This window comes from Ochlerotatus camptorhynchus, unplaced genomic scaffold, assembly GCF_037179485.1.
Source record: "Ochlerotatus camptorhynchus isolate MF236.1 unplaced genomic scaffold, CSIRO-AGI_Acam_v1.1 ptg000150l, whole genome shotgun sequence".
NCBI classification, from domain to species: domain Eukaryota; kingdom Metazoa; phylum Arthropoda; class Insecta; order Diptera; family Culicidae; genus Ochlerotatus; species Ochlerotatus camptorhynchus.
Window position 1 is genome coordinate 1,609,515 of NW_027040640.1, and position 23,768 is coordinate 1,633,282.

The window sequence follows — 23,768 nt, forward strand, 5'->3', positions numbered from 1 at the left end:
ATATTGATTTATGGATAAACTTGCTATCTGTACTTATAGGACAGTTACAACTTTGCTGAAGAACACTTTTTAATTGAACACCACCTGCTCAGCAGGCAACATTGGTGTACTTGGTGCGAAGAATAAATCAGATAAATCCAGGTTATTATGTCTCAGTGCAAGATGCAGTATTACCCTGAAAGTTATCGGTTTCGATATCAATTAATAACTAATTATCTTGAAGTTCAATCAGAACGTGATCTTCGGCAAAGTTATAGTTGATCAAATTTCATATAAGAGCAGATTGCAAAATTACACGGGCCAGTGCAGTATGAGATCGCAACCAAATGAGTTCAAATTTTCGAATGATGATTAGGACCTGATTTAGAATCGATTGGAGCTCTTCTCTGGGTTTGCCAAAGCCGTTTGATGTGACCATCATCTTTATCTGTAGTCTTCCAGGGTCGTCCAGATGCCATTCGCACTTTATGGCGAATCAATGGCATTGTACACAAATATTACCTCAGCATTCCGGCAATCTCTCGTTGGATTTTCCCTGCCTGTGCTTGCTGTTAATCCAGTTTTGCTGCTGATTTGTGCAGTGATAGTTCCGGCCCATGTTGTTTTAGTCGATTTCTTATATATTTTGGAACTGCTCAAAAATAAAAACAAATGATAGAAAACTTCAAATTTTGTGTCGATTGTGATAAAGTGACATTATTTCAAATTACCAAGCGACCTACCTCAAGAATTCAGCGATATTTGTTGCACAATCAGTCAGAATATTAAAGTGGTCTAATACTTATGTCGCACGGATTTCGCACTCAACGCAGCTTTTCGATGCCTATACCAGCGTTGCCAAAATGTTTTAAAGAAGGTTTAAAAAAATCGGTATTTGTCGGTATTTACTTTTTTAATTAATTTTATACTTTTGCCGTTTTTGAAAGCGGATTTGGATTATGATCGGAAAATTCCGAAACAAAACTCCGGGGAATGTTTGAATTAGCTTCTGGAGGAAGCTGAAAACAACATCCAGAGAAAGAAGAAAGTTCAGTTTCCTGGAGGAAAGTTGAGGAAAGTTCTGAGAGAAGTCGGAAAAACATCCGCGGAACTTCCAAGACATAAATTGAGAAACTTCTGGCGAAAATTTAAAGAAACTTTCAGAAAATATCGGATTTCACATTCAAAGAGGAAGGCAGATAAGTTTCGGAAATCGGAAGTAAATTCCAGAAGTAGCCATTTCCAGGGGAAGCCAGAAGAGGCTCGGAAAAACCTTCCAATAGAAGTAAAAAAAAAACAACTGGACAAAATTCCAGAACTAGACAAAAGAAATTTCTGAGGAAAGTTTAATTGAATTTGCTGGAGAAGACAAAATAAATTTCCTGGAGACGCTGGCAGAAACTTCCTAGAGATTGAAAAAAAAAAAATATTCTTGAGAAAGTCGGAAGCCAGAGCGTTTACGGAACAGTTGAAAGAAACAAGGACATAATTCCGGAAGAAAGAGCTCCTGGGGGATGTTATAATGATCCAGAAAATTTTCCAAATGGTCATAAAACATCCCTGAAGACCCCGCAATGTCCCTGAAGTTATTGAAACATTCCTGAAATGTACTTAGGAATATTCCGTATTTCCTCGGAATTCCTTAAAAGTTCTTGTAATTTTCCTTAAGTTGATAGGGCTGTTTTTGAGTACTCTGATCATCTTTGAAATACTTGAAACTTTCCTGATTGTAATGAGGTCTCTAGACTTTCTTGAAGATTACGAAATTTCTTAAGCACTCTCACCATTTTCTTTCTTTCTATTGTAACATCAGCATTGAAGTTCTCTCTTCTCTTTCCGATTTTTCTTATTTTTAAAAGTTTTCAACACTGTCATTAATAAGCACGGAACTTCCCATAAAATGTTCTCACAATGTGCTTACATTTCTAAAATTTGCAAGAGCCCCTCTGAACATTGCTGAAGTTTTTGGAAATCGCCTGAGTTTCTCGGAATTTCTTTAAAATTTCAGCGATTTCCTTGAAGTTTATTGATCTGTCCTGATGTTCTCGGAGCTTCCTAAAGTTCTCTCAATTCTCCTGAAACTAAACTGTCCTGAAAAACCATTAAATTTTCCGGGAGTTCTTTGGACTTGTGGAAGTATCCAAAATATTTATGATATTTCCTTAAGTGCACTAGAGTTCGCGAATTTTAACAGAAGTTATTGAAAATTACTTAAAAGTCTGAACTTTTCTGAAGTTTCAGAACTTCTTAAAAGTTCCTGCAGCTAGTGTGGATCCGCAATCAAAATCTGGAAGCATCCCTGTAGTTCCGGGAAAGTTGAAAAAATCTGGCGGGAGAAGATGGAAGAATCATTCGAACGAAGACTGAAGAATCTTCCAAGGGAAGGCGAAATAAGTTTCCGAGAGGAATCGAAAAATAATTTACGATGTAAGGTGGAAGAAAATTCCAGGGGAAAATTGGAAGAAAATTCAGGAAATTAAATAATGTTTAAAAAGTATTTCCCGATTCCCCCGGAATCAACAGAAAGAGCCATCGACTGTTTATCGATTCATGGGTAGTCAAAAACGGTGAGGAAATTGAAACATTAATCGACAGAGTATCCATAAGACATTTTTGAGGATATTTTTTTTTAGAATTTTAATGGCTCAAAAAATTTGAGATATTCAATAAGATACAAGTCTCTCATAATAATTTTCTCCAAAATTCGAGCGCGGGCAGGCAATAATCATTTTGGTTAGTTAAAAAATCGGTATAAGATCTCAAAAATCGGTATTCTGAGGAACCTTCTCTGTATATCGGTATCTAGTTCTGAAATCGGTATAAATACCGATAAATCGGTATATCTGACAACGCTGGCGTATACAGTTCGATTGTTTATTTGCCATGCGGCAGCGCAATCACACGTCAAGTTAATAGAGATGCTCGCCGCTAAGTGTCGTATGAATTTAATTCGAATTGGCAGTTAGTGTGCTTCTGGCAAGTTTCCATCTGCTGGTAGTCTTATTGTTTTGTCAGACACTGTAAATATTAAATAAATAAATACATAAATAAATTAGTGTAGTGGTAAGCGTGATTACCTCTCACCCCAGCAGGCCTGGGTTCAATCCCAGTCGGCGCCGCCGGGATGTTCTGAGGCATAACATCTCTGATCACGCCTTCCTTCGGATGGGAAGTAAAGCCATTGGTTCCCGGTTCATGAGTTGATGGGTCGATAGGTAGGGTCCAGGTGTGGGAGCTGCCTTCTTGACAAATTAATTTATTCATAAATTGAGAAATTTATAAATTGATCAATTGGTAAATTGATAAATTGGCTATCGATTATTGACAATTTGATAAAGTCAATAACGGACAACTTGATACATAGAGGAATTGAAAAATTCATAAATTGATTAAGTGATAAATTAATAAATTGACAAATTGATAAATTAGTAAATTGATAAATTAATGCATTGATAAATTAATGAATTGATAAATTGAGTGTATCAGTTTTTAAAATAATAAATTGATAAATTGATAAATTTATAAATTGATCAATTTATAAATTGATAAATTGATAAACTAATAAATTGATAAATTGATTAATTGATAAATTGATGCACTGTCAAATTGGTAAATTGATAAATTGATATTGTGGAAATTTAATAAATTGATAAAACGATACGCTTATAAATTAATAAATTGATTAATTGATCAATTGGCATATTGATATACTAATAAATTGTATGTTTGATAAATCCATGAATTGATTAGTTGATAAATTGATAAATGATTGATAAATAAATTGATTAATTTTAAAATTGATAAATTGATAAATTGGCAAATGGATAAGTTGGATAAATTGATTAATTGATACTTTGATGAAGTGACTATTTAATAAATTGATTAATTAATAACTTGGTACATCGGTAAATCGCTAAATTGCTAATTTGATAAATTGATTATTTGTTAAATTGAATGAATTGATTGTTTGACAATTTTGATAAATTGATAAATTGATCAATTGGTGAATTTATAAATTTATTAATTGAAAAATGCATAAATTGATAAAATGATCCACTTATAAATTGATAAATTGATATATTTATAAATTGATTAATTTAAGAATTGATAAATTGAAAAATTGATTGATTGTTCAATTATTATTTATTTATTTATAATTTATTATTTTTATTTTTTATTTGATTTATTAATTTATTTGTTTATTTATTTATTGATAAATTTATTCATTGAATAATTGATCTATTGATTAATTGAAGAATTCAAAAAATGATAAATTGATAAATTCATTAATTGATGAATTAATTAATTGATCGAATGAAAAATTTATAAATTGTTTAATTGAAAAGTTGATAAATTAATAAATTGATAAAATTATAATTTGATAAATTGATGATTTAATCAATTGAACTTGATACAAAGATAAATTGATAAATTCATAAGTAAATTAATTGATACATTGATAAAATGATAAATTGAAAAATAGAAAAAAAAATGATAAAATGATAATTCGATAAATTTAAAAATGGATACTTTTTTTAATTGATAAATTGATCAATTGTTTAATTCATAAATTGATCAATCGTTAAATTAATTAATTTATTAATTGATGAATTGATCCATTGATACTTTTGCAAATGTGTAAATTGACAAATTAATTCATTCATAAATTGAGAAATTTATAAATTGATCAATTGGTAAAATGATAAAATGATTATTTTATAAATCGATTAATTGATTTATTGACATTTGATAAATTCAATAACGGACAACTTGATACATATACAATTTTTTAAATTGGTAAATTTATAAATTAATGCATTGGTAAATTCATGAATTGATAAATTGATAAATTGATCAGTTTGTAAAATGATACATTGATAAATTGATTAATTGATAATTTGATAAATTGATAAATTGATAAATTGATTGGTTAAAAAATAATTAATTATAATTGATAAATTGATCGATTGCTAAATTGATAAATTAGAAATTTAATAAATTGATAAAATGATACGCTAATAAATTAATAAATTGATAAATTGACCAATATGTATATTGATATACTAATAAATTTTTAGTTTGATAAATCCATGAATTGATAAGTTGATAAATTGATCAATTGAAGAATTGATAATGAAATAAATGGATAAATGGATAAATTTGCAAATTGATGCATTCATAAATTGATAAATTGATAATTCGATAAAGTGGCTATTTGATTAATTGATTAATTAATTCGATAAATCGCTAAACTGCTAATTTGATAAATTGATTAATTGATAAATTCATAAATTGAATGAATTGATTGTCTGACAATTTTGATAAATTGATAAATTGATCAATTGGTGAATTTATAAATTGATCAATTGAAAAAATAATAAATTGCGAAAATGATACACTTATAAATTGATAAATTGATAAATTGATAAATTGATAAATTGAAGAATTGATAAATTGAAAAATGGATTGATTCGTAAATTGGTAAACTGGTAAGTTGATAAATTAATAAATTGATACATTGTTAAATTGTTAATTCATAAACTGATAAATTGGTTAATTGATAGATTGATAAATTGATAAATCGATAAATTAATATATTGATAAAATGATAAATTGCAAAACTGATAAATCGATAAATTAATAAATTGATCAATTGTTCCCCTGATAGTTTCACAATGATTGATACTATTTGAGTTCATTTCTTAGGCACCAAATCAGTTTAGTTACTGTTTTATTAGCTACTATCATGTGTATCGGGGATAATCGGGCAAAATGGACGCCTTCCTGATATCTGCACAAGATAGGACCAATCGATTCATTATATTTATTTTACATAGGTACAGACCAAGTATCATTTAACGTTTTATGAAGTACTAAAAGGCTTCTATAAAACAACATTCATAAAACCCTAGTCAAGATAGCTTTGCCTTTATTACATCCACCAAAACCTCATTAAGACTAGAATCTGTCTTGGTCCACCCTGAAGAAGGTTCTAAAGAGTGCATTATCGAGACATTTCAAGAGTGACTTGCAGCAAAAAGGTTATATGACGAATGCATTGAGAACCATTTGAAATCCTTATTAAAAGTACAATAAAAGCCATTTAGCACCAATACTTGTGCCATTTGCCTTTGACGCTTGCTAAGCGCACTAAAAATAAAGCATCACTTAAGATTAAAAAGGAATAGGGGAATTTACGTATTCTCGGCAACCTAAGCAGCGACCTTCTTTCTATAGCCTTTTTCTCTATGGAACGCACACATATGCAGTATTGGTTTGTTTACAATCTTTTGCTGCCAGCTGCTCTAACAATTTCAGTCGAAAGAATTGTCAAAAACTGTTTTGAAACGCTTTTACAAAGCTCCAATCTTCTCTAGTGAGAGCGAGTATTGTCGGCAACCAGTTTTTCTTCGGCAACCGTTCCATTTGAACTGCATGTAAATCTGCTGTTCTATTATCGGCAACTCGAAATCAGCTACAATTTGTAGTGCGTGCGTTTCATTTCAAGAAAACCTTGCTAGATTGCTTTTTCTCAGTGGTAAAAATATAGTCAAATTGAAGCTGAAAGCATAAAGAATCGTTTGCATGCATTCAGCGAAGTGTTTTCGTAAGAAAATCCAGTGAAAATAGTGTTTCAATTTGGGTTGCCGAAAATAGTCTGTCATGCCGAAGCCGTTATTTCCCCTACATAAATATCGTCCGATCTTGCCAAATTCATTGTTCAAAAATGAATCGGCTTCTTCAGTGTCATTCCCACTAGGGACCAGTTTTGACGTATCACAATTAAGTGCTAAAATCTCTTCCCAGACATACAGAATGCACATGTATTCAAAGTTGTTTTTGTGATATAACATTATATACGATTTAATCTTTAATAACAAATTGTCGGAAATTTGCATTCATACGATTTAACTTAAACATGTATGTACGTTAGGCCGAAGAACGCTTAGGCCGAAGTTCAACAGCAGTCACGAATGACCTTTAAAGCAGGCCTGCCCAATGTACTGCTCGCGGGCTGCAACCGGCTCCTGGAAACATTTTCTGCGATCCGCAACGAGTTTACAAAAAGTCTTCGCTCCGGCCCGTTGGTTGTTCTATTCTCGTGCATCTTTGTCAGATTCATGTTTGCGGATTTCCGTTAACCATTTCAGAGATCAATATGGAACGAATGTTGGAGAGCAAAAAATGTTGAATTTTAAACATTGCTGAACCCTAGTAGCAGGCTTAAACCCCCAATTTCATGACTTCATTATGATGGCTACCAAGCCTTTGGAATTTTTTCCTTATTAGAGATTTGAATAGATTTTTCGCCTTTACTTTACTAAAACCTTTGGTTATTATTAGTTAGGTAGGTTCCGATTCTACACATTGTAGTTACATTTTTGTACCTGTGATCTTGACAATTTTACCTAGGGGATGAGTACTTAAGGGGGTTAGGTTTTTGATAAGTCTTTAGTGGGAATGACACTGATGAAGACTGCACATTGTAGTCGAATTCAATTTCAAATTATATACAATTTGTAATAATTTTATAAATTTTCAAAACTGCCTGGAATTAAGCCTTAGGTGTGTAGAATTATGGCACTTTACGGTATAAAAAATCGTTCGTTAGGCCGAATGGGTAATTAATACTGGCGGCCTCTCTTGGAGCCAGGGGAGTTTGTCAGAGTAAGAGATAGAGGCAACTGTAGGAATAGGAATTTGAGCGGGGTTCTCTCTGTTTATACTCTTTAGTATGACTATGATTGCCCTGAAAAGAACCTTTTGATATGAATATTGGGATATGTTCAGAAATTTAACTCTTGGAAAATCTTGGTGGCCCTGAAAAGGGCTTGAAGCCTTTGGAAGAAGATGATGACGTGTAGGCAGCTGGATCAGCAAATCGGTTCAATGATTGGGCACTCAAGATTGGGCACGCAAGAGTATCGGCCCGTCTGCTGCTGGACAGGGGTTGAACTGGTGTCTGCGACAGGTTGGAAGGCCGCAGAATATAAGTGTCTACCCAGCTAAAGCTCCTCCTCTTTTTAGTTTTTCTCGTTACGCTCCTTCTCTCAACAAGTTGGTAAATCTTAACCTTTAGCAGAAAGGCGCTGAACACTTTTACGGCTAACTTATGATCCTGTTTCATATGTTATTTTATTTATTTTCTCTACAGCGCTAAATCAAACGAGTAGAAATAAGAAGGGATGTCGGTTACGCGTTCGACTAATTGAAAAATCGTTAAATATTTAATCGAATAGCTGGAAAAATCTTTACGAATAATCGTTAATCGAATAATTGGACCTTTATTTTTTTTTTTTTTTTTTTCCTTTGGTTTGTTTTTTCCGTCGATCTTGTTTTCCGTGCTGAGCACCAATGCTACCGACGTGCCAGGAAGGCAGCTCCCACACCTGGACCCTACCTATCGACCCATCAACTCATGAACCGGGGACCAACGGCTTTACTTCCCATCCGAAGGAAGGCGTGATCAGAGATGTTATGCCTCAGAACATCCCGGCGGCGCCGACTGGGATTGAACCCAGGCCTGTTGGGGTGAGAGGTAATCACGCTTACCACTACACCACCGGCGCCGATAATTGGACCTTTATGAATCCCTGGAAAAATGTTCATGTTTTTTGGTGGTCCTTCAAAAATGTCGAACAGCAGAATTGCGACCAGCAAGTGCTATGACGACGACTGAATTAAGGGGCTTAGAAGCAGGGTTCTGCATTTTCGAAACAAAGAAAAGAAAATGAACCCTCCGCAGAATCGCTTCATTTCGAGCAATATCATTTTCGTGTAAGTCGTCGTGTTTCTTGTTATCGAGTCACGATGAACATTCCTCTTTTCAAACATGACTGGACTATCACTTGTTTCGTTCGTCAAGTGCTTCAGTTCATTTCATTTGAAGTAAAGACTTGTTTCAATTGACGCAATGAATGACTCGAAAACAGCTTCCTTCGTTTTTTTCCACTTTCACTTTAATTCGGGGCTCATTCGACTTTTCACGACCTGACGACGCAGGCATCAAAATATACCCAGACAACCAGAAGTCGTATTACAATGTACAGACAGTATCGTAAATTGCTACAGTTTAAGTCAATATCGTATTTAAAAATGGCGTACCTCGCATTATGTCTAAGTTAAATCGTATAGAATGCAAATTTCCGACCCATATGCGATGACTCATTTTTCCGTCATACTGTATCACAAATTAAATCGGATTACATCGTAAGACTTTTCAAAATGTATTTGTTATTACAGATTAAATTGTATATAATGTTAAATCAACTCGTTTAAAATTAAATTAAAATATGCACGTATATGGCCTCCACTTTTGTACGTATAAGCCATTTATATGCATTCTATACGAATTGTTTGTTTGTATATGTGTTTATATATCACGAAAACAACTTTGAATATAAGTGCATTCTGGTTGTCTGGGTAGTATCCGGACAGTATTCGCACAATATCGGTTGTCGATAGAGATGGCATCCGGATTATATGTAGTAATTATATATTAATTAAATTAAAATTAACGAGGCCATTGTGGAGTCCAAGATGGCAGCCATCGGGGTCAAGGAAAGTTCCAAATACCGAATGCCGAAAATAGATATTCTACGTTATTTTGGAATCCAAAATGGCGGCCATCGGGTTTCAGAAAAAGTGTCAAAATAATACCCTACAATATGGTATTTTCGGAACGAAAAACGATGTCCTAGGCCATTTTGGAATTCAAGATAGTGGTTATTGGTTTTATGAAGTGTCAAATACCCTAAGATATGGTTATTTTCGGAACGGGAACAACGCGTGGATGCCAAAAATCGATATCCGACGCTATGTTGGAATCCAATATGGCGGCCATTAGGATTCAGAAAGTGTCAACTATCCTACAATATGGGTATTTTCGGAACGGGGATGCCGGCAATCGATATTCGACGTCATTTTGGAATCCAAGATGGTGGTGATCAAGTTTCATAAACGTGTTAAATACCCTAAGATATGGGTATTTTCGGAACGGTGACAACGCGTGGTTGCCGAAAATCGATATTCGATGCTATGATGGACTCCGATATGGCGGCCATAGGGTTTCAGAAAAAGTGTCAAATACCCAAGGGGTAAGTCACGCAGCACATTGTGCCGAAATTATATTCGGCACAGCTTGGGAACATCCATCGGCACATTTTCATCATACCTTCGGCACAATCTCGTAGGCATTAGATTGTTGTAAATAAAATGGGAGCACTGCTGGACAACTGTCATTGAAGCTGTTCAGAACATTACGTGCTGTTTGACTGTATGCTTAGGAACATCTTCTTATTGAATATACCAGAGGAACTCAGACCAGCAGTTCACTTATAGATCTAAATACGAAATGTAGGTTCCAGAGTGGGCTCAAGAGAAAGAGGCATTTAGTCAGACCTCATTAGTACCCTTAATTCAAATAATGCTGCATCTCCCACAAAACAAACTAAAGAAGTATATTCATCACCCTATATAGTCGGTCTCCAACAATGCTCCCCACCGGTTCCAACTCTTTCCGGCCGAAAGGCTAGGTTTCTGGTCTGCCTTTGAGGGCATTATAAAACACTAAAACATAGGACTTTTATTACCCTATGGATCACAAAACACCGACATTTCGCACACTCGCCACTTCCGCGTCATCCTCAATCCGATTTATCCTTGCGATTTTAAACCAAAACATTCAAGGTGTCAGAAATACCGGATTGGGATGGGTGTTTTACAAACAATCGCAGCTTGCTCTATGACCGGCACAATCGACATACTTGAGGCACACTGACAAAAAAGATGACCCAAGATTGGTGTGCGGAGTGACCTAACCCTTGCAAATACCCTACAATATAGTTATTTTCGGAACGAGTACTTGTGACAACGCGTAGATGCCAAAAATCGATATCCGATGCAATTTTGGAATCCAATATGGCGGCCATCGGGTTTCACAAAAAGTGTCAAATACCCTTAGATCTGGGTACTTCGGAACGAGGACAACGCGTAGATGCTGAAAATCGATATTCGATGCCATTTGTAGGCTATTTGACACTTCTTCTGAAATCGGAAGCCACCATCTTGAATTTCAAGATGGCGTCGGACATCGATTTCTTTGTTCTAGTTGTCAGCTCGATTCCAAAAAACCCACATTGATCGGTATTTGACAGTATTTCACAGTATTTCTGAACCAAAGCCGCCATCTTGTATTTAAATACGACGTGACATCAATTTTCGGCATCTACGTCTCATCCCCATTCTGAAAATAACCATATTTTAGGATATTTGACACTTTTCCGCAAATCGGAATTATTTGGATTACAAAATGGCGTTGGATATCGATTTCCAATCTCCAGACGTCACCCCGATTCCAAAAATACCCATATTGATGGGACGGCATTAGCATTTCCCTTTTTTTCTGAAATAGGAAGCCGCCATATTGGATTTACAAATGGCGTCGGCTATCGATTTACGACCTCTAGACGCCATCTCGATTACAAAAATACCTATATTGATGGGTATTTAACAGTATTTCCCACTTAATCTGAAATCGGAAACCGCCATCGTGGATTTCGAAATGCCGTCGCATATCAATTTTCGATCTGTAGACCTCATACCGATTACAAAAATACCAACATTGATGTGTATTTGACTGTATTTCCACTTTTTCGTAAATCGGAAGCCGCCATCTTCGATTTCTAAATGGCTTCGGATGTCGATTTTCATCCTCTAGACATCATCCCGATTCCCAAAATACCTTTATTGATAAGTATTTGACAGCATTTCCCACTTTTTCTTAAACTGGAAGCTGCCATCATGGATTTCAAAATGGTGTTGCATAACAATTTTTGATCTCTAGACGTCACCCCGATTCAAAAAATACCCATATTGATGGGTAAACAAACCATCCGACAATGATAAAAAGTAGTGTAAATTTCTGTTCAATATGATGCACATAAATGGAGCGTCACATATCATATACGTTTACATTATATATCATATAAAGTCCTGACACATTTCATGCAATCTAGCAAATATTGTATACAAAAGCCCATCTTTGTAAACAACATTGTTTGCAAGTTGCTCGGTTGCGTGAAATGAAATACAAGTCTACGTGATTGAATGTTTACATCACAATTGAAATTCAGATTTTTTATCTGTGTAGTCAAGCCAAAACAAACAGCATGAAAACTGATCGCAAGTGGTTCTGTTGATGTTGACGGGGATCTGCTCGAAGAGAAGACAGAATGACTTTCAATTGAAAGTGATAGTTGACAGGTTCATCGTCGCTTCACGATTTTCGATTGAAAGTGACTTTGTGGAGCCCTGCTTAGAAGCAGAAGGGTGAAAGTCAATTCTCTTCATCGATTTCATCTTTTGATGACCATATTTATGCTATGATATTCTATCATCCAGAACAACAAAGGTATCAATGCCGTCAAGTTATTAACGAAGCACAAATTCGATGAAGAGAATCGATCAAAATCACTTGCACCCCTGCTTCCAAGTTTGGTTAAAAGATTACAACTATGGAGAGCATTTTGTGTGGTCGTTAGGGGCGTGTGGTTCTGAATATGACGATGAGTGTGCAAAATGTTACGCAATTGCATCCTCTCTATTCGCACACGCCCGAAGATCGGAGGCGAATGCCACTTCGACTTGTTTCGTCTACTAAAGACTCTCTGATGACAGTGTTGGGGAAGCAGCAATGCTACAGCGACATTTTTCGTCTAGAAACGATTCTCTGATGACTGTGTTGGGGAAGCAGCATATGCATGTACGTAATTGGTGGATTTATTAGTTATTTCAACGCTTTTGGACAATGCTTAACATTTACCACTTTTTCAATAGTTTCTTGTTAAAAACTGTCCGAAGCTTAGAATTGGTGATAAAAATATTGAAATTGGGGCAGCTGAGTTATTAACGTTCAAAATCTTTCATAATTTCGTTACATGTTCCATTTTCGGTTTTCACAAAGTGTACCCCCATATCGAAATCACAGACGTAGTCCCACGTAAAAAAAAAAACCTGAAGACTTCCAGGGGCGATTCGTGATTAATCATGAGACTTTATTATGTACATTTTAAAGATTATTTATACAACAGGGCAATTCGTCGATCAGCTTTTTCTGCGAATAAGTATGTTACATTGTCATAGAAGCCTGGTTTATGTTGTAAATCTGAAAGCAAATCTTTTTCCACAGCCATTCATAAGGTAAAACAGTCGATCCTCTCCCATAGTCGTGTGTGTATAATCTTTCACCCGACGCATTGCGGAGAAAGATCTCTCCACGGTAGCAGTTGTACTCGGTAATGTGAGAATCAACTTTGCCAGTCTCGCTGTTTCTGAAGACACATCCTCCAACTCTTCTTCGGCAATTAGCATTGCCATTTCCTTAACGGATTTTCCCCTAAACTCGCTTCGTGAATAAAATACTTTGAGCTCATTACTCAATTTTGTTACATCAAAATTATTGCCGAATAATTTGGCCAATGAATCGAACAGCTGTTTAGGAAAACACTCATAGTACTCTCCGAATTTAGAACTATTGAGCAACCCTACATAATTAATGACTTCCAATGATTTGAACCAACTTTTTCAAAACGCGATCAGTTATTGTCTCATAAAGTGCCTGATAAAAGGATTTTGACTTTTTCCGCAACATGTCGTCACCTCCGTGAACTTGAATAGTGGCATCATACACATTTTCGAAATGTTTGATCGATTTCATCACGTCGATCTCGTTGCGGCGAAGAACGGACATTTTTTATGCATTCTATTGCATCCAAGTCTTTCTGTTGCAATACGCTGTAGAGTACGTCAGTAAAGCTGAATAGTGCTGCAAAAACCTTCAGAAAAAAAAATTAAAGTGTTGTGTCCTATACACGACCGCAGTATGACGTAGAACCACGCAAAATTGATGTATGACTATTATACTTTATGTTAAATTTTTCAAGTATTTTAATGTTTCGGTTATGGTTCACTCTTTTTTCCTTGATTTGTTTTCCGTGCTTAGCACCAATGCTACTGACGCCAGGAAGGCAGCTCCCTCACCTGGACCCTACCTATCGACCCATCAACTCATGAACCGGTTTGGCACCAGCGTTACCAGTATTCCAGATTTATCTGAATTTTCCAGATGTTCAGTCATCTTGCCAGATACACAGACAGACCACGTATATTTCCAGATTTTCCCAGATTTGTTTAAACAAATTGCTTTAAAATATCACTGCAATTGATTTACCCTCTAATAATAAAAAAAAGTTAAACTTGTTACTTTAATTATTAAAGGCCATCAACGTTAGAAATTATTGCAACATCGTACATGGAATTGTTACAACATGTTTGCATGTTAATGGGTCGCAGAATCATGAAAGTTGAGACAATCCCTAAAGATTATTTGCTGAAAAAAAAACCCTTATTTTTTTTTAAATATCGGGCCTGGATTTTTTTTATTTTGAATTTTGGCTATTATTTTAAAATCCTGGATTAGAAAACCAAAATTTCAAAATGGAGGAATTTTCATAATATTGCAATTTAGAGAAATCGAAAACTGTTCAGCTGTTGAGCTTTGGAAAATTAGCAAGGCTTTTGAATCTAGACAACTACCAGGACTTTGAAGTATGTTTTTGAGATTTTTGATTTAAGAATTTAAAAGGCATTTTTATAACTCTTAGCATTTTTTGAAGTACCTGTGAATATTGAGTTAGCAGGCTGAATTACTTTAGAATTCTGAATTGCCCTAGAATTTCATAATTTTAAGGTAATTCTGAAAATAGTTGACAGTATAGTGTAAAGTGAATTCCTTGTGAAATCATAGGAGGGTTTCAAGTTTATTCTAAGTAGAGCTCCATAACTCTGATGACATATGCTTGGCGATTTTGTGAAGAAATTAAATATAATTCGGAAGAGAAATCATAGAAAATTCTTAAGATGATACTTAAGGAACGTTGATGGGAAATTCAAGGAATTGCTGGGAGCATGTATAATGAAATCTGGGAGGAATACAATGAGCATGCTGATGCAAATCTTGAGAATAATTCCAATGGAATTCTGTCAAATGTTTCTAGGGAGATTAATTTTAATTAAATTTTAAGAAAGAGTGTGACGGTCATTCTTAAGAGTGAATTTTTTAACAATATTCTTAGAGAATTTCATCGAGAAAATGGAGACAAAATAATGCGAATTGTTGGGAATTATCACCAGTTTGAGGGAATTATAGAATTGTAGAATGATATTACAAGATATAATGCGTACCAAGAGAATTTTTCTGAGAAATCCTAGAATGCTTCTGAAAAAGTTTGATCACGATATAGGGGAATTTTAGGGGAATCCAGAAAAGAAGTATGATGGAATTCTAGAACGATTCAAAGGAAACTCTGAAAAAAATATGATAGGTGGTCACGCCATGATCTACCTTAATCCGCTGACTTGCTCCTGTTTGCTGCAGGACCACGTGCCGCGCCGTCCGAAGCGGTAATGAGCAAAAGCACGACAGTAGCGCTGTTTTATATCTTTTTCAGGTTCAAGCAGAACGATGTACAACCAAATGGTACTCGATTATGACGGCTGGGTTAGGGAAAATCGTTTTTTTTTCATGAAAACAGAGCTAAAATAATCATTTGTACTTTTTTCAAATGTTTTTTTTTTGTGTGAAAATTGAACAAACAATATTCATTTCAGCAGATTCGTGATGTAATATCCTATCGATTGGCGTATTTGGACTTTATTTTCATCTATAAATGACAAAGTTACAAGCGTTCAAAACCTAACACTATTTCACCACACATATTTTTTGATTTGCACCCCAGTATAGTCGACAAAGACGTAGTTCTACGTCAAAAATCGTTTCAAAATCCAGCAAGAATCCGTGCAATCCTCGAGCATTGGTGCACGTATCTCCATCCCAATTCATATCGCCGAGATACAAATCTCCGAGGCACGTTATAATACCGGCGTAGTTATCGTTTACAACGTTGACCTCAACACTTGGTTCTACATACGTTGGGGATTTTAGCTTCAATATATTTCTTTAATGCTTGATTTCGTTTGGTGGATTGGGAGAAAAATGCAGCAAGTGACGATAGCGTTTTGAAAAACTTTGCAGTTCTTTTTTCTTCTGAACAGGAGTGCAGCAAAACCAAGTTTAGGGTGTGTGCTTTGCAGTTAATGTACTCAGCCTTTGGGAAGTTTTTCTTCACCAAAGCTTGCGTCCCTCCCGACTCACCAGACATAACCGCGGCACCATCGTAGCTCTGTGCGATAAGCTTGTCAGCATTTAGACCAAATTCGATAGCAATTGAGTCCACTTCACCTGCCAGAGCGGGGGCCGTTTTATCACTACTTACGTCACAAAGACGAACAAAACGTTCAACAGGAGCACCTAAACAAACAAATAAAAAAAATCAAAAAATAAATAAATTTATAAAAGCAAACAACAATGCTAAACGTACATACCGCACATGATAGCTGAGCCAATCTTCCAGAATCGGTCGTTTCATCCATCGTGACAGCAACGTATGGAGCTTCATCGACTTCTTTGTGGATTTGTAGCAGTAGGCATTTTCCAACGCACTCAATAATGTCGTTTTGTATAGCACTTGATGTTCCGGTGAAGACGCTGGATTTTCTAATAAACTCTGTAAAACTAACATCACGCAATGCAACGAATCAGCAAAAATCTTTATAATTGCCCCTAATGTTAGAAACCTCTCTTTCGTCATGCCCACGAAAGCTCAATCCGTGGGAACCTAGGCAACACACTATATCGATGAGGGTTCTCAATCCTTTCCGGTTCTTGGTCACCATACAATTGTGATTTGTCTTGGCAACTTCCCGCGCATGGTCAAGAGCTTAATCGATTCTGATCCTTCCGAACGTTGTATGGGTCATGGCATTATCGATGTGGTCCTTCGATGACGAATGAACTTTCAATGCCGCCGACAAATGGTTCAAATCAGTGAAGTCTGTTTTTGACCATACACCATGGTCTTGGTTGCTATGGAATAGCAAGCACGACCAACAGAATATTTTATTCAATTTTTCCGATCCGCATAGCCACCTGTGACTGCTGTACGATGATCTGTTGAAGTTTCTCGTCATAGATTTTCCTGACTTTGAATAATACGACTTCAAATTTTTCATGTCAGGTTGGGGGGTGCACTACCAGCAACTTTTCTTCCATGGTTAGCGCAGAAATTTTGTCGAACAAGAATATTCGCTACAGCACATTCAATTTGGACTTCTGATGCCATCTGAAATATAAGTACAATAAAATTATTGTATAGTGTATACATAGTAAAAACTAGCTATGCAACTTACGTCTCACTGTTTTAGAAACCGTAAAGCTGCTAAAAATTCGAAACCACCACTGAGCTTGAACGTTCTAAAAACACTTTTTCAACAGAACCATTCATAAAGGGTGTCCACGATGAAATTGCCACACTATGAAATTGCTCTAACTTTTTAACCGTTGGGTAGAATTTAATGAAAATTTGGGTGGATTTAGTTCATAGTGCATTATTTATATCCTGCAAGTTTTAAAGTCCTGTGATCAAAACTCGCGGAAATGGAGTCGAAAGAACAGCTCGTGCGTGATAAAATCTTGCGCATTCATCACGAGAACAAGGATCTCTCGCATCGTTCCATCGCTAAAACGTTGGGAATCGCGAATTCTACGGTGTCGCGAGTGATTAAGCGGTTCGATTAACGGTTGACCACCGATCGGAAGCCCAGAAGTGAAGGAAAAAGTATTCCGTACAACACCAAAAATCACAACCGCGTAGTTGGGGCCTTCAACCGAAATCCGAACGCCTCCGTTAGGGATGTGGCTAAGAAGCTGCACCTAAGCCGAAGTTTTGTGCAGAAGGCCAAAACTAAGGCTGGGCTTCGAACGTTCAAGGTACAAAAGGCCCCTAATCGCGACGAGAAGCAGAACAAGTCCGCCAAAACCCGTGCCAGGAAGTTGTACCTCAACATGCTGACGAAAGTTGAATGCTGCATCATGGACGACGAAACATATGTGAAGGCCGACTCCAAACAGATCCCCGGCAACCTGTTTTTCACGGCCAAGGATAAGTTCAGCGTTCCGGAGCATGTCCGCACTCAGAAGATGTCCAAATTTGCGAAAAAATTCCTGGTTTGGCAAGCCATCTGCACGTGCGGGAAGCGGAGTGCACCTTTCGTGACCCAGGACACGATGAACGGACAGGTGTACATAAAAGAGTGCCTCCAGAAGCGGCTGCTTCCTCTCCTGAAGGCCCACAACGTCCCAACAATCTTCTGGCCGGATTTGGCCTCATGCCACCACTCCAAGGACGTGCTGAAGTGGTATGCGGACAATAAGGTCAATTTCGTGCCGAAAATGTTCAACCCTCCCAACACTCCGGAGCTCCGCCCCATCGAGAAGTACTGGGCGATTATGAAGCAGCACCTTCTTAAACGACCTAAGGTATTGAAGACAGTCGAGGAACTGAAGAAAGTATGGGTTTACATGCAAAAAACGGTTGATTCACAGGTTGTGCAGAATCTTATGGCCTGGGTTAAGGCCAAGGTGCGGGCATTTGCGTATGGACTGTAAATAAAATACGAGTAAAATGGTAAAATGAAGTTTAATAGTTATTTCTCAATCCCTGAAAATTTGATGGCAATCGGATGAAAACTCGAATTTTGCGAATCAATTTTGTGTGCGGCAATTTCATCGTGGACACCCTTTAAAACTGACGGTTCAAGCTCTTCGATGCATACTGAGGGCGTTTTTCGACAGAGAAAAACCACGCACGCAGTGACAGATTCTTCCACTGTATTCCCATTCATACGAAAAAATGCCTGTTCATCGTTGCAAATGATGATGCTACAAAATATTGCAGCCTGAAATGTCAATTAATCATTTTGTTCGACCATTTTCCACAGAGATGGCGCTGTTCCGCTGGTAGGAAGTGATAAAAATCCCCTTATAGAAATTGAGAGAAGTGGGAATAATTCGCTTTCGGTGCATATTCAGGTCAAAAAAAGTGAACGACAACCTAAAGAAATTAGTCAGAGGCTTTGTCGTTCAGTTTTTTTCCGGAAATTAATGCTAAACAAGCTACAATTGAATAAAAATGATTTTTCCCCATATAATTTTAACTGCTTTACTACCAGTCTCCAGAGAGCCAAAAAAATCAAAATTTGAGAGAGAAATCCTCAAACGACCTCAATCTCTCAACATGTCAAGTATTTTGTTGACACTCGATTTGTGATTTCCCTTTCACAGATTACAAAATAGAGTACCTGACACTACAAAACATGGCAGGTACCTGTATATATGCATTTGCTTTAACATTTGAAGTCCCTCCTTTTTTACATATTCTGCGCAAAAGATACTTTATGCTCCGCCCCATACATGAAATTCGGCGGGAAATTCTGTGAGGGGTGAGCTATTTTGTGTGCAGAATGTGTAAAAAAGGAGGGACTTCGAATAATAATCCAAATGCATATATAGAGGTACCAGACATGTTTTGCACTGCAGTGTCCTCTGTGAACAATTATAGGAAAACAGATTGTGTCTAGTTTCCGATAGATGTCACCGCAAACAACAGCAGTGACATCTAATGGAACATGATTGCAGAAGCTTGACAAAATGATCAATTAACCGACAAATGCGACAAGCACGCGGAGGATACGTGCAGTGCTGAGTTGCATCACGGTACTGACAGCCTTTAGATTGACAAAAGAGATTCCTACGGTTAATAATCAAAACAACAGAGAACCCTCTCTCTGTAAAACTTCTCACCAGTATGATACAACAACCGAGAGATATCGTTTTTTGCTTTTCTCACTCATTCGCAATATCACTAACATCTATCATGTGGTACCATCATATCACCGAGGAAAAATAAAAAAGACATATAAATTGACCGTCATCTCATTTCGAGCATAAATACGGTTATGACGGTCATTCCTCTTTCAAAATCACGGATAAGGCGATAGTTGGGATGTATCAAGGAAGTCTTACCAGAAATTATTATTGTGAGAATTCATATCTGCATGAACACGTACTACCCTCTTTAATGCTTACACAATTCAAGTCCAACAATTGAAAAAAACCTCAACTCCATTTTGTAAACAAACCTTGTAAGGCCATTTTCTCGTGCAACGAAACCTACATTCACAAACCTAAATCACAATCGGGAAGAGGAGAATTTTCCCTACTTGTTAATGTTGTTCGTTTGCGTTGGCGGACTTCGGTTCGCGACAAAATGGCTTTTCAAGGTTTGTTTACAAAATGGAGTTGAGTCCTTTGCAATTGTTGGTCTTGAATTATTGCACGGTGCATTATAAATACACATTTTCTTCACTTGAGGTTTCAACAATCAAAGCAACCATTGGTATCCATCAACAAATAAATCTGCAATTCCGTAAGGAAACGCAGTGTATTTCAATAAATCATCGCTAAAATTAATAGCGCATTCGTTTATTATACAGTTCCAAACTCGGTTCCAACCTGGAACGGGTATCAAGATTGGATCAGCTTATTTTCTGACAAACGTCAGTTTGTTCGTTTGCTTTTAAAACCCAGCTCAGGTTGAGGTTACTGACAAAAATTTCGGTTTCGCACTGATTTTGTCGAAGGTCCAGCTGTTGGTTCCATGATTTTTCGGAGCAATTTTGAGATTTATTAAGCATCGTACGCAATAACGCGTACGTAAGAGAGAATTGATATTGCCGATGGAACATATAAAAGTGATAGTGGCAAGTTAAGAAATGGCATTTTTGAAGATAAACGGATATTTTTCTACATTGTAGCGTAACAGCGCCCACATATTTATTTGTTACAAGGAAAATGAAAATCCAACGTTTTCGTCAAAATGTTTCGTATGTTCTGAACTTAACAACTTTTAGCAAGAACAGGAAAATGAGGGAGCATTATTCTCACTTCCCACTTATAAATGTTCAACAGAGATGATCAGTGAGTGAATGATTTTGCTACTCTCTCCTTGTCATTTAATCTAACTGTCATGGATGGCTTTGATGAAGACGGTCTAGTGAGGTAAAGGTGTTTCCAAGTGATATGCTAGTTGACCGTCATTTTTGATATGTGATGGTTATATGAGGATGACCGTCAAGGTACAATAACCGTAATGATAATGCACAGCACTGGATACGTGTATTACTTCTCATCTGTATACGTGTATGAGTGTATCAGTACGACGGATAAAGTTGAACTTGTTGATTTCACGACACACGAAGACGTAGCGTGAGACATGCTGTCGCATAGGTACCTATATTTTTCGTGATGATACAATAAGCGCTTGGCGATACATCAACATGGAATGGGCAACTGTATGACTACCGTGGTGCATTCTAACCTTTCTCACTATAGTGCAATGCGGTCATTTTTGGCCTGGAAGCAGTATGTAAATATTTTCGAGTTCTTGCCCTTCTAATTATGAACATTTTAATATTTAAATATTTTCTGAAATAGTCATGAGGTCCACGTGTGCAATGAACAGGTTGGACATATGGAGGAATCGCCCCTTCAAGTGCCAAATATCGGAAGAACAATCGTCCTCGGAAGAACTGTTCAAGAAGGAAAAAAAGAAACGAACAGTAACGTTCGATTGAACTGTTTTTTTGTAAAGGAAAATAAAATGTCGGCATAATGGCCCATTCGGCCTAACAGACTTCGGCCTATCGTACTTTGGCCTAACGTACTTCGACCTAATTGTCTTCGACACCGGGTCTCCTAGGGTGGTCTTAAGATTATTGAATCCCTTGAGCTTACCCACAGGGCACCTTTGAAAAGACTGAAGAGGCATTCTTGACATTCCGCACTATATAGAACAAGAGTTTTTTTTTATTTGACCTCGGGATCTTCTGCAAATTCCTTGTATTTTTTCAAAGACTTCTTCGAAAATCTACTGGCCCGCTGAATTACCACATGATCGTTTTAATAATCCTCCGGGGTCCTCCACACTTTCCCATTGAGTCTGCTTGATGATTTGACTATTGCATCAAAATATACCGTGAGACTAAACTTGTAAGAATCGGTCCTCATTTCATATATTTCTTTTCGTTTTAGGAAAACGACGTCATCACACTCATCCAGCGTGTGGACGAGAACTGGTTCGAAGGCAGCGTGAACGGCAGAACCGGCTACTTCCCGCAGTCGTACGTGCAAGTCACCGTTCCAATACCGTAAGCTGCTGCTGCAACCCCGGTACGGTACGGTTTTTAGGTTTTTATCATTTATCGGTTTTTCGATTTTCTAATTTTAAATTAAAAATCGTAATTTAACGTCTGAAGTATATCATTGTAATCGCGCCCCCCTCAAAAACAGTCCCCTCCCCATCCGAGACTCTAACTAATATTGACATATTGACTATGGAAAACAACAATCTGAAGGTTACTGATCAATTACCCCGACCCCCGAAAGCAAGCTTAAACTATTGCTGCTGACAAAAAAGGAGAATGCTTTCGAAAAGCAGGAAACAGCGTCATCAGCAGCAGCAGCAGCAGCAGTAGTCAGTCACAGGAAGTTGAATAAGAATATAAAACAGATTTTACTAGATTACGAAGCAAGATATTGAAACTAAGAAGTATTTACAAGAGATTTATTGCAATCCAGTCGAAATTTAACTTATTCTGTTTTACGTGTGAGCAAGGGCAAATGAAAAAGAAAAGAAAAAACGAAAACCTATTGATGAAAAAAGGAAACCAACCTATATATGTAAGGTGTTAATTATTATCTACTGGAAGGAGAGGAAGCAGAAGAAGAAGAAGAAGGGAGAAAATCTTCTACTTATAAAGTTAAGTACCAGCGGTGAGATTGATTGTTGAGTTTTGTGTTTGTCCCGCGGCGCGAGATGTAGCACGATTGCGAAAACAAGAAGATACCTACACTTACACCACCAGTCACACCAACACACATACACACCTAGATATGCAGTAAACACACGCTTTAATGCCAACAACCTTAGCAAGGATATGAAATAGCCGATTTTCAACTGATTTATGTTGACATTTCACCGTGACAGTGACGACGAACGCCTCTAGTAGACCTTAGTTTTAGTGAGAGATTGAGTTTTAAACAATACAAACAGATTTTATTCATATTGAGAAAAATCTTTAAATCAAAACGCCTGTTAGACAAAAGCTCACCAGTTGTTAGGTTTTAACAGAATTTAGTTAAAACAGAAGGAAGAAGTAGAAGAAGAAGAAGAGGAAGCAAACATCGATATTAGTCAAAGCGGTTTATTATGATTATATTATGATTTGAGCCAGCCAAAACGTGCGCGCGTGCGTGTGTATGTTTCGTGACGAATGTGTTGCGGGTTATAGAGAAAGGTTTCGTGAGAATTTTCCTGTGAAAAAAAAAATACTAAAGACTTGATGCAAGCCGAAGACAGACGACCATACTATGCACTGACAAACACAGACACACACACATCGGTGAGCGATGATGATTGTTCCCAAACACTCACACAATGTTCTATTTTTTGCGGTCTTGTTGTTGTAGTAGTTGTTACAGGTTTCGGTTTTTCCGTTGAGTGAAATTTTGGTTCTTTGTTCATCTTTTTTTGGTTCGATCAAGTCTTCTTTAAATTAAAAAAAAAACACTCACGCAAGGAGCTATAATCTAAACGAGTATTAACTGTGTATATAATTTTAGTAAGTTTCGTTGAATAAACTTTCAAATGCTAGTCGCCGATCTGCGACTGAACGTTACATTTGCGCTTGGGTTAGTTTTTCCTCGGTTTCTCGGTTGTGTTTCCATTCTACACAGGAAAGAAATCCTTATTTCACATCGTTTTACAGTCTTT

General features: G+C 36.7%; 1 protein-coding gene across 7 annotated transcripts in view; it reads left to right on the plus strand.

Annotated features, from left to right (window-relative positions):
• Positions 1 to 23,673, plus strand: part of EndoA (endophilin-A) — a 138,622-nt gene extending 114,949 nt beyond the window's left edge. For all 7 annotated transcript variants that reach the window (XM_065221925.1, XM_065221927.1, XM_065221926.1 and 4 more), the window contains one exon: positions 22,028 to 23,673. In XM_065221925.1, coding sequence (XP_065077997.1) covers positions 22,028 to 22,147 — 120 coding nt within the window. In that variant the 3' untranslated portion in view covers positions 22,148 to 23,673. The remainder of the gene's footprint in view (positions 1 to 22,027) is intronic.
• Positions 23,674 to 23,768: the final 95 nt, after the last annotated feature.